Source organism: Phaenicophaeus curvirostris, chromosome 4, assembly GCF_032191515.1.
Source record: "Phaenicophaeus curvirostris isolate KB17595 chromosome 4, BPBGC_Pcur_1.0, whole genome shotgun sequence".
Taxonomy (NCBI): Eukaryota; Metazoa; Chordata; class Aves; order Cuculiformes; family Cuculidae; genus Phaenicophaeus; species Phaenicophaeus curvirostris.
The window spans coordinates 78365266-78376281 of NC_091395.1; the positions used below are offsets into that span (position 1 = coordinate 78365266).

At 60.7% G+C, this 11016-nt stretch overlaps 1 protein-coding gene across 2 annotated transcripts; it reads left to right on the forward strand.

Annotated features, from left to right (window-relative positions):
• The first annotated feature begins 881 nt into the window (after positions 1-881).
• Positions 882-9769, forward strand: PAIP2B (poly(A) binding protein interacting protein 2B). Of its 2 annotated transcripts, none has more exons than XM_069856676.1 (4): positions 882-932; positions 5424-5584; positions 7363-7539; positions 8584-9769. In XM_069856676.1, exons 2-4 carry the CDS (start codon positions 5435-5437, stop codon positions 8638-8640), a joined length of 384 nt encoding a protein of 127 aa, XP_069712777.1. In that variant the 5' UTR covers positions 882-932; positions 5424-5434; the 3' UTR covers positions 8641-9769. The 2 variants fall into 2 exon arrangements, with proteins under 2 accessions (XP_069712777.1, XP_069712778.1); XM_069856677.1 differs by lacking the exon at positions 882-932 and adding an exon at positions 3097-3113.
• Positions 9770-11016: the final 1247 nt, after the last annotated feature.

Consider the following 11016-nt stretch of genomic DNA (forward strand, 5'->3'; position numbering starts at 1 on the left):
AGGAGCCCCTAATTTGGGGGTGGCCCCCCCTCCGGGTACCCCAAACTGGGGGTTCAGGGCTTTGAGGCCCCCCCAGGAGCCCCTAATTTGGGGGTTCAGGGTAGTCCCACCCCCAGGAGCCCCTAATTTGGGGGTGGGACCCCCCCCAGTGCCCCAAACTGGGGGTTCAGGGCTTTGAGGCCCCCCAGGAGCCCCTAATTTGGGGGTGGGACCCCCTCCGGGTACCCCAAACTGGGGGTTCAGGGCTTTGAGGCCCCCCCAGGAGGCCCTAATTTGGGGGTGCAGGGCCGAGATCCCCCCCAAGATCCCCAAAATCGAGGGTGCAGGGCTCGTCGTCCCCCCCAGGAGCCCCTAATTTGGGGGTGGGACCCCCCAGGTGCCCCAAACTGGGGGTTCAGGGCTGGGTCTCCCCCCCTTTTCGCCCCCCCCCCCGCTCCCCTCAGGGGCTCAGCTCCCCCCCGCCCTTTCCCGCCACGTGTCAGTCACGTGACCGCCCCTCCCCTCCGCGCGCGGGGGATTCCCGCCTCCCCCCCCCACACCATGTTGTTTACCCCGCCCCGAACGGACCAATCAGCGCGGTGCTTACACCTCCACCTCCTCCCCCGCCCCGCGCGCGCCGTGTCGCCTCCTCCCATTGGCTGCTTCTCCCGCCAATCACGAGCCGCCGCCGCTATTTACCTCCCCGCCGCCCCACGTGGGGCCGCGCGTGCGCTGCCGCCACCCCTCGCCGCCCTCGCGGCTCGGCCAATGGCGCGTCGACTCCGGGCGGGGGGGGCGGGGCTTGGGCGTTGATTGACGGCGGGAGGGAGGGGGACGGACCAATGGGAGCGCGGGGGGAGCGGAAAGGGGCGGGGCCTCGCGGGCGCGGCGCCCAATGGGGACGCGGCGCTGACGGGCGCGGCGGGGAACGGCGGCGGCGGCGGAGCCAGCGGGTACCGGGGGGGGGGGGCAACGGGGGGAGCCGGGGGGGCGAACGGGGCCGTTAATGAGGGGAACGGGGCCGTTTATGAGGGAAAAGGAGCCTGTAATGTGACAACGGGGTCGGGAACGGGGCTAAGGGGGACGGGGATGGAAGGAACGGGGCCGGTAATGTGACAACAGGGCCGGTAACGGGGGGAAAGGAGTCGGTAGCGGGGGGAACAGGGCCGGTAATGGGGCAACGGCGCCGTTAGCGAGGGGAAAGGGGTCGCGACGGGGCCAAAGGGGCCGGTAACGGGGGTAAAGGGGTCATTAACGGGGGGAACGGGGCTGCTAACGGGGGGAACTGGGCCGGTAATGGGGGCAAAGGGGTTATTAATGGGGGGAACGGGGTCGGTAACGGGGGGTAACGGGGGGAACTGGGCCGGTAATGGGGGGAACGGGCCGGTAGTGGGGGTAAAGGGGTCATTAACGGGGGGAACGGGGCCGGTAATGGGGGGAACAGGGTCGGTAACGGGGCCAGGAACGGGGGTAATGGGGCCAAAGGGGCCGGTAACGTGGGGAACGGGGCCGGTAACTGGGGTAACGGGGCCAGGAACGGGGGGATCGGGGCCAGGAACGGGGCCAAAGGGCCCGGTAATGGGGGTAAAGGGGTCATTAACGGGGGAAACAGGCCGGTAATGTGACAACGGGGTCGGTAACGGGGGGAACAGGGTTGGTGACGGCCGGTAATGGGGGTAACGGGGCCGGTAAGGGGGCCAAAGGGGCCGGTAATGGGGGGAATGGGGTCAGTAACATGGGGAACGGGGACGGTAATGAGGGTAACGGGGCCAGGAACGGGGCCAAAGGGGCCGGTAACGGGGGAACGGTGTCAGTAACGTGGGGAACGGGGCCGGTAATGGGGGCAACGGGGCCAAAGGGGCCGGTAATGGGGGCAACGGGGCCAGTAATGTGACAACGAGGCCGGGAACGGGATGGGTGATGGGGCCAAAGGGGATGCTGACAGCGGGAACGGGGCCGGTAACATGACAGCGGGGCTGGTAACGGGGGGAACGGGGTCGGTAACGGGGGGAATGGCACCGGTAATGTGACAACGGGGCCGGTAACGGGGCCAAAGGGGCTGTTAACAGGGGGAACGGGGCCGGTAATGTGACAACGGGGTCATTAACGGGGGGAACGGGGCTGGGAACGGGGCCAAAGGGGCTGGTGACAGAAGGAACAGGGCCGGTAATGTGACAACGGGGTTGGTAACGGGGTAAAAGGGGTTGGTAACGGGGGGAACGGGGCCGGGGAACGGGGCCAGGAGTGTGACACCGGGATCAGTGATGGGGGGAACGGGGCCGGTAACAGAGGAATGAGGCCAGTAACAGGGGAAAAGGAGCCGGTAACGGGGCCAAAGGGGTCAGGGACGGGGGCAACGGGGCCGGCACCGGGGGAGGCGGATGGACGGGAGGCATCCAGGGCAGCGACGTCACTGTGGGACAGGAGCTTCTCCTTCCTTGTCCTGCTCCGACCCACCGGGATGGGGATGGGGATGGGGATGGGGATGGAGATGGGATGGATGGGATGGGATTGGATGGATGGGATGGGGATGGAGATGGGGATGGGAATCAGATGGGATGGGGTGGGGGCGGCATGGGATGTGACGGGATGGATGGGATGGGATGGATGGGACAGGACAGGGTGGGACAGGGTAGATGAGATGGGACGGGATAGATGGACAGGATGGGATGGGACAGGATGGGACAAGATAGATGGGACAGGGCGAGACGGATGGGATGGGATGGGACAAGATGGATGGGATGGGTCAGGTAGGGAAAAGATAGATGAGATGGGTCAGGATGGATGGGACAGGATGGGATGGGACGAGATAGACGGGATGGGATAGGTGGGACAGAATGGGATGGGATGGGACAAGGTAGATGAGATAGGACAGGTTGGGACAAGATAGATGGGATGGGACGAGATAGATGGGTTGGGATGGGGCTGGGTGGAGGGGACAGGGTGAGATGCCACCAGCTGCACCGTGGCACGGGGGGCAGCTGGGCTTCTCCCTCCTCCTCCCGCGTGGCTCCTGCTCCAGAAGAGCCTCCAGGGCCACGTCCCGCGGCGTTGCTGACCCGGAGAGCGGTGGCAGAACCGGCTGCGGTGCCGATTGCGGCTCCTGGGAGCCGCGTCCCCACCGTTCTGGCCAGGTTGGATCCCACGGGTGGCTTTGGGCTGGGCAGGAGCTGCCCTGCTCCGGTTCCCGCGGCTCGGGACGTGGCCCAGGCGGCTCCCGGCCTCTGCCCCGCGGCGCTTTGGTGCCGTGCCGGCTCTTCAGGTTCCACCCGGCGTGTAGGGACAAGTCGGGAATGAGCGTGGGAGCAGGGATCTTCTCCGTGGATCCGCGGGTCCTTGGAGCACAGCAGATCCAGGTCCTCGTTCCCAGGAACTCCTCCCCATGTCCTGGGCTGCATCCAGAGCCGCGTGGCCACCAGGGCCAGGGAGGGGATCCTGCCCCTCTGCTCCACTCTGGGAGACCCACCTGGAGTCCTGGGTCCAGCTCTGGAGTCCTCAGCACAGGGAGGACATGGAGCTGGTGGAGCGAGGCCAGAGGAGGCCACAGAGATGATCCAAGGGCTGGAGAACCTCCTGTAGGAGGCTGAGAGAGTTGGGGTTGTTCATCCTGGAGAAGAGAAGGCTCTGTGGAGACCTTAGAGCATCTTCCAGTAGGGAAAGGGGCTCCAGGAGAGCTGGGGAGGGACTCTGGATCAAGGAGGACAGAGAGAGGACAAGGGGGATGGTTTTGAGCTGCAAGAGGGGAGATGGAGATGAGATCTTGGGGAGAAATGTTCTCCTGGGAGGGTGGGGAGGCCCTGGCCCAGGTTGCCCAGAGCAGGGGTGGCTGCCCCATCCCTGGAGGGGTTCAAGGCCAGGTTGGATGGGGCTGGGAGCAACAAGATGTGGTTGAAGGTGTCCCTGCTTCTGCAGGGAGGTTGGGCTGCGTGATCCTTGAGGTCCCTTCCAACCCAACCCATTCAACAGTTCCATGAATTCGAGGAGACCCAGCTGAGAACACGGCAGCTGCCACATGGGGCGGCTGGAAACCCTCAGAGAAATCCATATGGTTGGGAGATAAGGAGCAGGACCTTGGATTTGGAGCAACGAGACCTTGGCTATAGACAGAGATCAGAGCGAGGTCAACGACATTCCTGGTGCCAGACGTGGAGAAAAGGCTGGTGGAGAAGCAACCTGAGGAGCACTGGGAATATGGGAGAATCTAGAGTGTTGGGAAGAGCCTAACGAGCTGCCTTGCTAATTATGGCTTCAGAGAAGGTTGGAAAACCATCCAGCTGCATCCTTGATCCTCCATGGATCAGCCTTGGGATTCTGGGCGTGGACCTCCAGCTGGATCAGCCCTGGGATTCCAGACATGGACCTCCAGCTGGATCAGCCCTGGGATCCTGGACATGGACCTCCAGCTGGATCAGCCCTGGGATCCTGGACATGGACCTCCAGCTGGATCAGCCCTGGGATCCTGGACATGGACCTCCAGCTGGATCAGCCCTGGGATCCAGACATGGACCTCCAGCTGGATCAACCCTCTTCAGTCCTTGATCCCAGCTTTGGCTCCAGCACCAGGATGGTGAGGAGGCCCCAGAGGTCCCCGCCTGGAGCCGAGTTGGTGGATGCATCTCCCAGTTTCTTAACTCTTTCTGGAAGCGGGAATGCTGCTCGTGCCAGGAACGTTCTCCTGGAGGAGGAACCAGGATCTCCAGAATCCCTCAGACCTCTGATGCTCCTTGTTTGGCTGTGCCGTGTCCTCCTGGATCTGGTCAGGATATGGTCTAACGACCCAACCATCTCATCTCCTGCCGACTCCATCCGTGATGTCCCTCATGGCATCAAACGTCTCAACATGGTGACACGGGGACTTTCCTTGTTTGATGCTGGTGTTGGGATGGAGACGTTGAGTTGGTGTCTTCCTCCTTGATCTACTCGGATTGTCAAATTATCACAGAGGAGGTTGGGCTGGACCTCAAAGCCCCTCCAGTTCCACCTCCTGGACACCTCCCACTGGATCTGGTTGCTCCAAGCCTCATCCAACCTGGTCTTCAACCCCTCCAGGGATGGGATCTGGGGGTTCTAGTTGATGACACCTTAGAACCATGGATGGTTTGGGTTGGAAGGGACCTCGAACCCATCCAGTCCCACCTCCTGCCATGGGCAGGGACACCTCCCACTGGACCAGGGGCCTCAAAGATGCTCTACAACCAGAACCGGCGTGGTCAGACCACCCCTGATGGGTCAAGGCCACGTTGGTCCTGCTAAGGAGGAGAAGTTCTGCTTCCAGAGCTTTCGAAGAGATGAGCCAAGTAGCCTGGAAGCAGTAGGTTCTTGTGCTGGAGACCTCAGCTTCCACCCATCAGCATGGCTGGTGGCATCTATGTAGGATCTGGGATGACCAGGATGGGTTGGAAGGGTCTTCAGCAGCTCCTTCATGTCCTTTTTCCCCTTCCCAGAGGCCGTAACGATGAATGGCTCCGACCTGGCCAGCACCACGACGACGACGTCCACTCCCAAAGCCAAAGAGGACCAAGCGGTGAACGGTCACGATGAGAAGGACAACAACCCCTTCGCGGAGTACATGTGGATGGAGAACGAGGAGGACTTCAACAGGCAGGTAAGAGCAGGACGCTGGTTGCCCAGCTCTGCGTTTCCATCACTCCAATCGAGGTGGTGGAACAGGTTCCTTTGGTGGGATCCATGAGGTGTACGGGAGTCCTCCTGGGATGGGGATCCTCGTCGTATTGGGTCTACCTAGATGGATGTGGATGGATGAAAAAAGCCCTCAAGATGACTTTGACCCTCTTGGATCAAAGGGTGGGAGCTCCAGCATTGAGGGACAAGGGGAGGGTGACCAATGTCATCTACCTGGGCTTCAGCACCGTCCCACACGGCCTCCTGGTCTCTAAACCGGAGAGACCGGGACGTGATGGGTGGACCTCTCAGTGGTTAAGGAGTCTCCTGGATGGTGACACTCCAAGAGTTGTGGTGTCCGCGTGGAGATCAGTGAGGAGCGAGGTTCCTCAGGGCTTGGTGTCGGGAACGGTGGTGCTGAACGTCTCCATTGGAGTTGTGGACAGTGGGATTTGAGGGCAGGTTGGCCAAGGACACCAAGCTGGGTGGTGTGGTTGACACAGTGGAGGGGAGGGAGGACGTCCAGAAGGACCTGGACAAGCTGGCGAGGTGAGACCATGCAATGAGGTTCAACCAGGCCAGGGGCAAGGTCCTACAGTTGGGTCAAGGTGATCCCAAGCCCAAATCCAGGATTGGGAGCAGCTCTGAGGAGAAGTTCTTGGGGTCCAAAGCATCCAGAGCAGCGTGGCCACCAGGGCCAGGGAGGAGATCCAGCCCTTCTGCTCCACTCTGGGAGACCCACCTGGAGTCCTGGGTCCTCTTCTGGAATCCCCATCATAAGAAGGACCTGGAGCTGTTGGAGCGGGCCCAGAGGAGGCCACGGAGGTGATCCAAGCGGGGGTTCCCACCACCAGGATATCAGGAGCTGGTTTGGGTTGGAAGGGACCTTGACGATCATCTAGTGGAGGGACCACCAGAGCTTGGAACAAGCTGGGAACAGGGCTGTCACCTCCCTGGTCCTCAAGGGAGATGTTCCTCAGCCTTCCTGGTGTTCCCAGGAGAAGTTCTCCACCTGTGAAGGCTTCAGGCTGGTTCCCACCAGAGGAGAAGCAGGTGGTGGTGGTGGAACAGGTTCCTCATGCCCCATGACCTCGACCACAGCGAGCGGTGACTCAAAGGCTTTAGTTTCATGGAAGGACGCGATGAGGCAGCAGCTGGAGAGGTCAATGAGTCCGTGTTAATCAAGCGCCGCGTTAATTAAAAGCAAAGCAAACAATGCGGAGCTCCTGGGGTGGAGGAGGAGCACCAGGGCCTGGTGGAAGGTGGGAAGAGGAGCCTCAGGGCTTCCTGGTTGGGCTCAGTGTTGCTAGGTGGAATCATTAAAGGCTGGAGAAGACCTCCAAGCTCATCCAGTCGGCAAAACCATGTCCCCAAGTGCCACTCTGGTGTCTCCAAGGCATGGAGATGTCCTGGAGAAGCTGGGATGAAGCTCAAAATAAGAGTTGTGGCTCCGCTCTGGTGTCTCCAAGACATGGAGGTGTCCTGGAGCAGCTGGGATGAAGCTCCTGGGGATCTGAGAAATTCAGCACATGAGGGTTGAGCACCTTGGGGGTCGCTTTTCCAAGAGGAACGCATGGTGATTCCATGTCCTCATTTGGGCCTCAGATCCCTCCTAAAAGTGACTTTATGGAACGAGTGAGGTGGGATCCCAGTTCCCAGGTGACTGGAGATGAGGTGGACACATCTCAAAGCGCTTTACCCAGGTGGGAACAGGTTACGGAAACCCCTTTCTCCTTGCACCTCACGGTTCTCCTTGGGCAGGTGGAGGAGGAGCTGCAAGAGCAGGAGTTCCTGGATCGCTGCTTCCAGGAGATGCTGGAGGAAGAAGACCAGGAGTGGTTCATCCCATCGCGCGACCTCCCCCAGGGCGTGGGGCAGCTGCAGCAGCAGCTCAACGGGCTCTCGGTGGCCGACAGCCACGTCTCCGAGGACATTCTGGTGAGGAGCTCGGAGAACGGGCTGGAGACGTGTCCTGGCAATGGTGGGGATGCTTCCTCGGGGACCTTCCTGACCAGCAGGGAAGGACCTGGTGCTGCTGCCCCAGGGATCCAGCCTGGCCAGGTCCCTCTCTAGATCCTCCCTCATCTCCATCCATGGATCCAGCCTGGCCAGGTCCCTCTCTAGATCCTCCCTGCCCTCCATCCATGGATCCAGCCTGGCCAGGTCCCTCTCTAGATCCTCCCTGCCCTCCAGCCATGGATCCAGCCTGGCCACATCCCTCTCTAGATCCTCCCTCATCTCCATCCATGGATCCAGCCTGGCCAGGTCCCTCTCTAGATCCTCCCTGCCCTCCATCCATGGATCCAGCCTGGCCAGGTCCCTCTCGAGATCCTCCCTGCCCTCCATCCATGGATCCAGCCTGGCCAGATCCCTCTCTAGATCCTCCCTGCCCTCCATCCATGGATCCAGCCTGGCCAGGTCCCTCTCTAGATCCTCCCTGCCCTCCAGCCATGGATCCAGCCTGGCCAGGTCCCTCTCTAGATCCTCCCTGTCCTCCATCCATGGATCCAGCCTGGCCAGATCCCTCTCTAGATCCTCCCTGCCCTCCATCCATGGATCCAGCCTGGCCAGGTCCCTCTCTAGATCCTCCCTGCCCTCCAGCCATGGATCCAGCCTGGCCAGGTCCCTCTCTAGATCCTCCCTGCCCTCCATCCATGGATCCAGCCTGGCCACATCCCTCTCTAGATCCTCCCTGCCCTCCAGCCATGGATCCAGCCTGGCCAGGTCCCTCTCTAGATCCTCCCTGCCCTCCATCCATGGATCCAGCCTGGCCAGATCCCTCTCTAGATCCTCCCTGCCCTCCATCCATGGATCCAGCCTGGCCAGGTCCCTCTCTAGATCCTCCCCGCCCTCCATCCATGGATCCAGCCTGGCCACATCCCTCTCTAGATCCTCCCTGCCCTCCATCCATGGATCCAACCTGGCCACATCCCTCTCTAGACCTTTCCTGGTCTCCAACCTCTTCTCCTTCTTCTCTTCCAGAGCAAAAGCAACTTGAACCCAGACGCCAAGGAGTTTGTGCCGGGGGTGAAGTACTGATGGTGCCGGTGGCTTTGGCAGAGACTGTGTCCCGGCTGGGGACGGCGTCGGGAGAGGATCCATCCCGGCTGGACTTTGTGCCGTAGCGGAATTGCTGCAACCTTCTCCATCCTCGCTCTTCGCTTCCAGCCCCGTTTCTTCATTCCTTGGTTTATTTTTTGAAGCCCTTTGCCTTTTTCTCACTCGTCTTCAGGGCAGATTTTGCTTTCTAGGACTCCTCCCTCGGTTCCTCCTGGGTTCCTGCTCTTCCACAGCCGCGTTCCCAGCCCTCTGAGAGGAAATTCCTTTTTTTTTTCCTTCTTCCAATAGAATTTTGGGTTCTCCAGCCTGTCCAGGTCACCGGGGCCGCACCAGGACCTGCCCGAGGTCCCTTTTTTGTTCCGTTAAAGAGTTTCTTTCCCTCTTGGAAAGGTGAAGGGGATCGAGGTCAATCCGAAGCTCCTCCAAGAAGCATTCCGAGAGGCGCTCAACACTAATTCCAGCTCTTTTTTTTCTCTTGGGAGATGAGAATCTTCTCTGCTTTCTAGAATGATGGAATGGGTTGGGTTGGAAGGGACCTCCAAGCCCCTCCAGTTCCAGCCCAGGAACACCTCCCACTGGATCTGGTTGCTCCAAGCCCCATCCAACCCGGCCTTCAACACTCCGGGGATGGGATCTGGGGCTTCTGCTTGATGGCGAGTTAGAATCATGGAACCATGGATCGGTTTGGGTGGGAAGGGACCTCCAAGCCTATCCCGTTCCAGCCCAGGAGCACCTTTCGCTGGATCCGGTTGCTCCAAGCTCCATCCAACCTGGTCTTCAACACCTCCAGGGATGGAGCCACCACCACTTCTCTGGGCAACCTGGGTCTCCTCACCCTCAGCGTGAAGAATTCCTTCCCCACGTCCAATCTCAATCTTCTCCTTCCAGTCTGGAGCTGTTCCCTGGGGCAGGAACAAAGCTGGTGGAGCAGCTCTTGGGGCTCCGTGCTTCTGGTGGGATCTTGGGGAGCTTCTTCTCACTCAGCCCGTGGTGCTGGTGGGTTCAGGCCTGGCCTTCGGGGTCTCCTTCGGAACGCCGCGTTGGGAATCTGTATCCGGAGGAGGCGGCGCCTTCGGGATGAGGCGAAGGATTAAAGTGGTTGTAGGAACGTGGGGATGAGTTCTTGCTCATCCATGTTCATCTCAGCTCTTGGGGACGAGGCCTCCCGGTATTCCCAGGAATTCAACGGAGGAGAAGTCACGGGGGGCTCGCAGGGGTGGGAGCTGGTGGCCACTCGGTGGCCTCTAGCTCCGTTGACTCTTCCCGGTGTCCATCAGGAGAGCCCGGGGTGGTGGGACCACGGCCTCTTGTGGTGAGCAGAGCGTTGGTGGGTTAACCCGGAGGGTCCTCCCGGCGGGTCCCGGCACGGCCTGGGGCCACCTCTGCCACCGAGCCCCAAGCCAGAGCCGCGTGCCAGCGTCCCCAGAGCTGGAGATGCTTCAGGGGGGACACTGGGAGTGGGGGTGGCCGGAGGGCTGGGGTGGGGTGGGATGGGATGATGAGATGATGGGTTGATGGAATGGGATGATGAGATGAAATGAGGAGGAGATGAGATGAGGAGAGGAGGAGGAGATGGAGAGGAGGAGGAGGAGATGGAGAGGAGGAGGAGGAGATGGAGGAGAGGAGGAGGAGATGGAGGAGAGGAGGAGGAGGAGATGGAGAGGAGGAGGAGGAGATGGAGAGGAGGAGGAGGAGATGGAGAGGAGGAGGAGGAGATGGAGAGGAGGAGGAGGAGATGGAGAGGAGGAGGAGGAGATGGAGAGGAGGAGATGGAAAGGAGGAGGAGGAGGAGATGGAGAGGAGGAGGAGATGGAAAGGAGGAGGAGGAGGAGATGGAAAGGAGGAGGAGGAGTTGGAGATGGAGAGGAGGAGGAGTTGGAGATGGAGAGGAGGAGGAGGAGGAGGAGATGGAAAGGAGGAGGAGGAGGAGATGGAGAGGAGGAGGAGGAGGAGATGGAAAGGAGGAGGAGGAGTTGGAGATGGAGAGGAGGAGGAGTTGGAGATGGAGAGGAGGAGGAGGAGGAGGAGATGGAAAGGAGGAGGAGGAGATGGAGAGGAGGAGGAGTTGGAGATGGAGAGGAGGAGTTGGAGGTGGGGAGGAGTTGGAGATGAGATGAGGAGGAGTTGAGATGAGAGGAGATGATGATGAGAGATGAGAGGAGAGGAGAGGAGGTGATGAGGAGAGATGATGATGATGAGATGAGATGGTGCCCAGAGGGATGGGATGATGGAATGGGATGGGATGATGAGATTCCTTGTCTTGGGCAGGCCATGTCTTCTCTTATCTTCATGGGATGGTTTGGGTTGAATGGCCCTCAAAGCCCATCCAGTTCCACCTCCTGCCACGGGCAGGGA

Excerpts from the sequence above, each read along its gene's own strand:
- PAIP2B (XM_069856676.1), top strand. The coding sequence starts at position 5,435 with ATGAATGGCTCCGACCTGGCCAGCACCACGACGACGACGTCCACTCCC. Across the intron at positions 5,585-7,362 it reads AGGAGGACTTCAACAGGCAG|GTGGAGGAGGAGCTGCAAGA; the intron begins GTAAGAGCAGGA and ends CTCCTTGGGCAG. Across the intron at positions 7,540-8,583 it reads ACGTCTCCGAGGACATTCTG|AGCAAAAGCAACTTGAACCC; the intron begins GTGAGGAGCTCG and ends CTTCTCTTCCAG.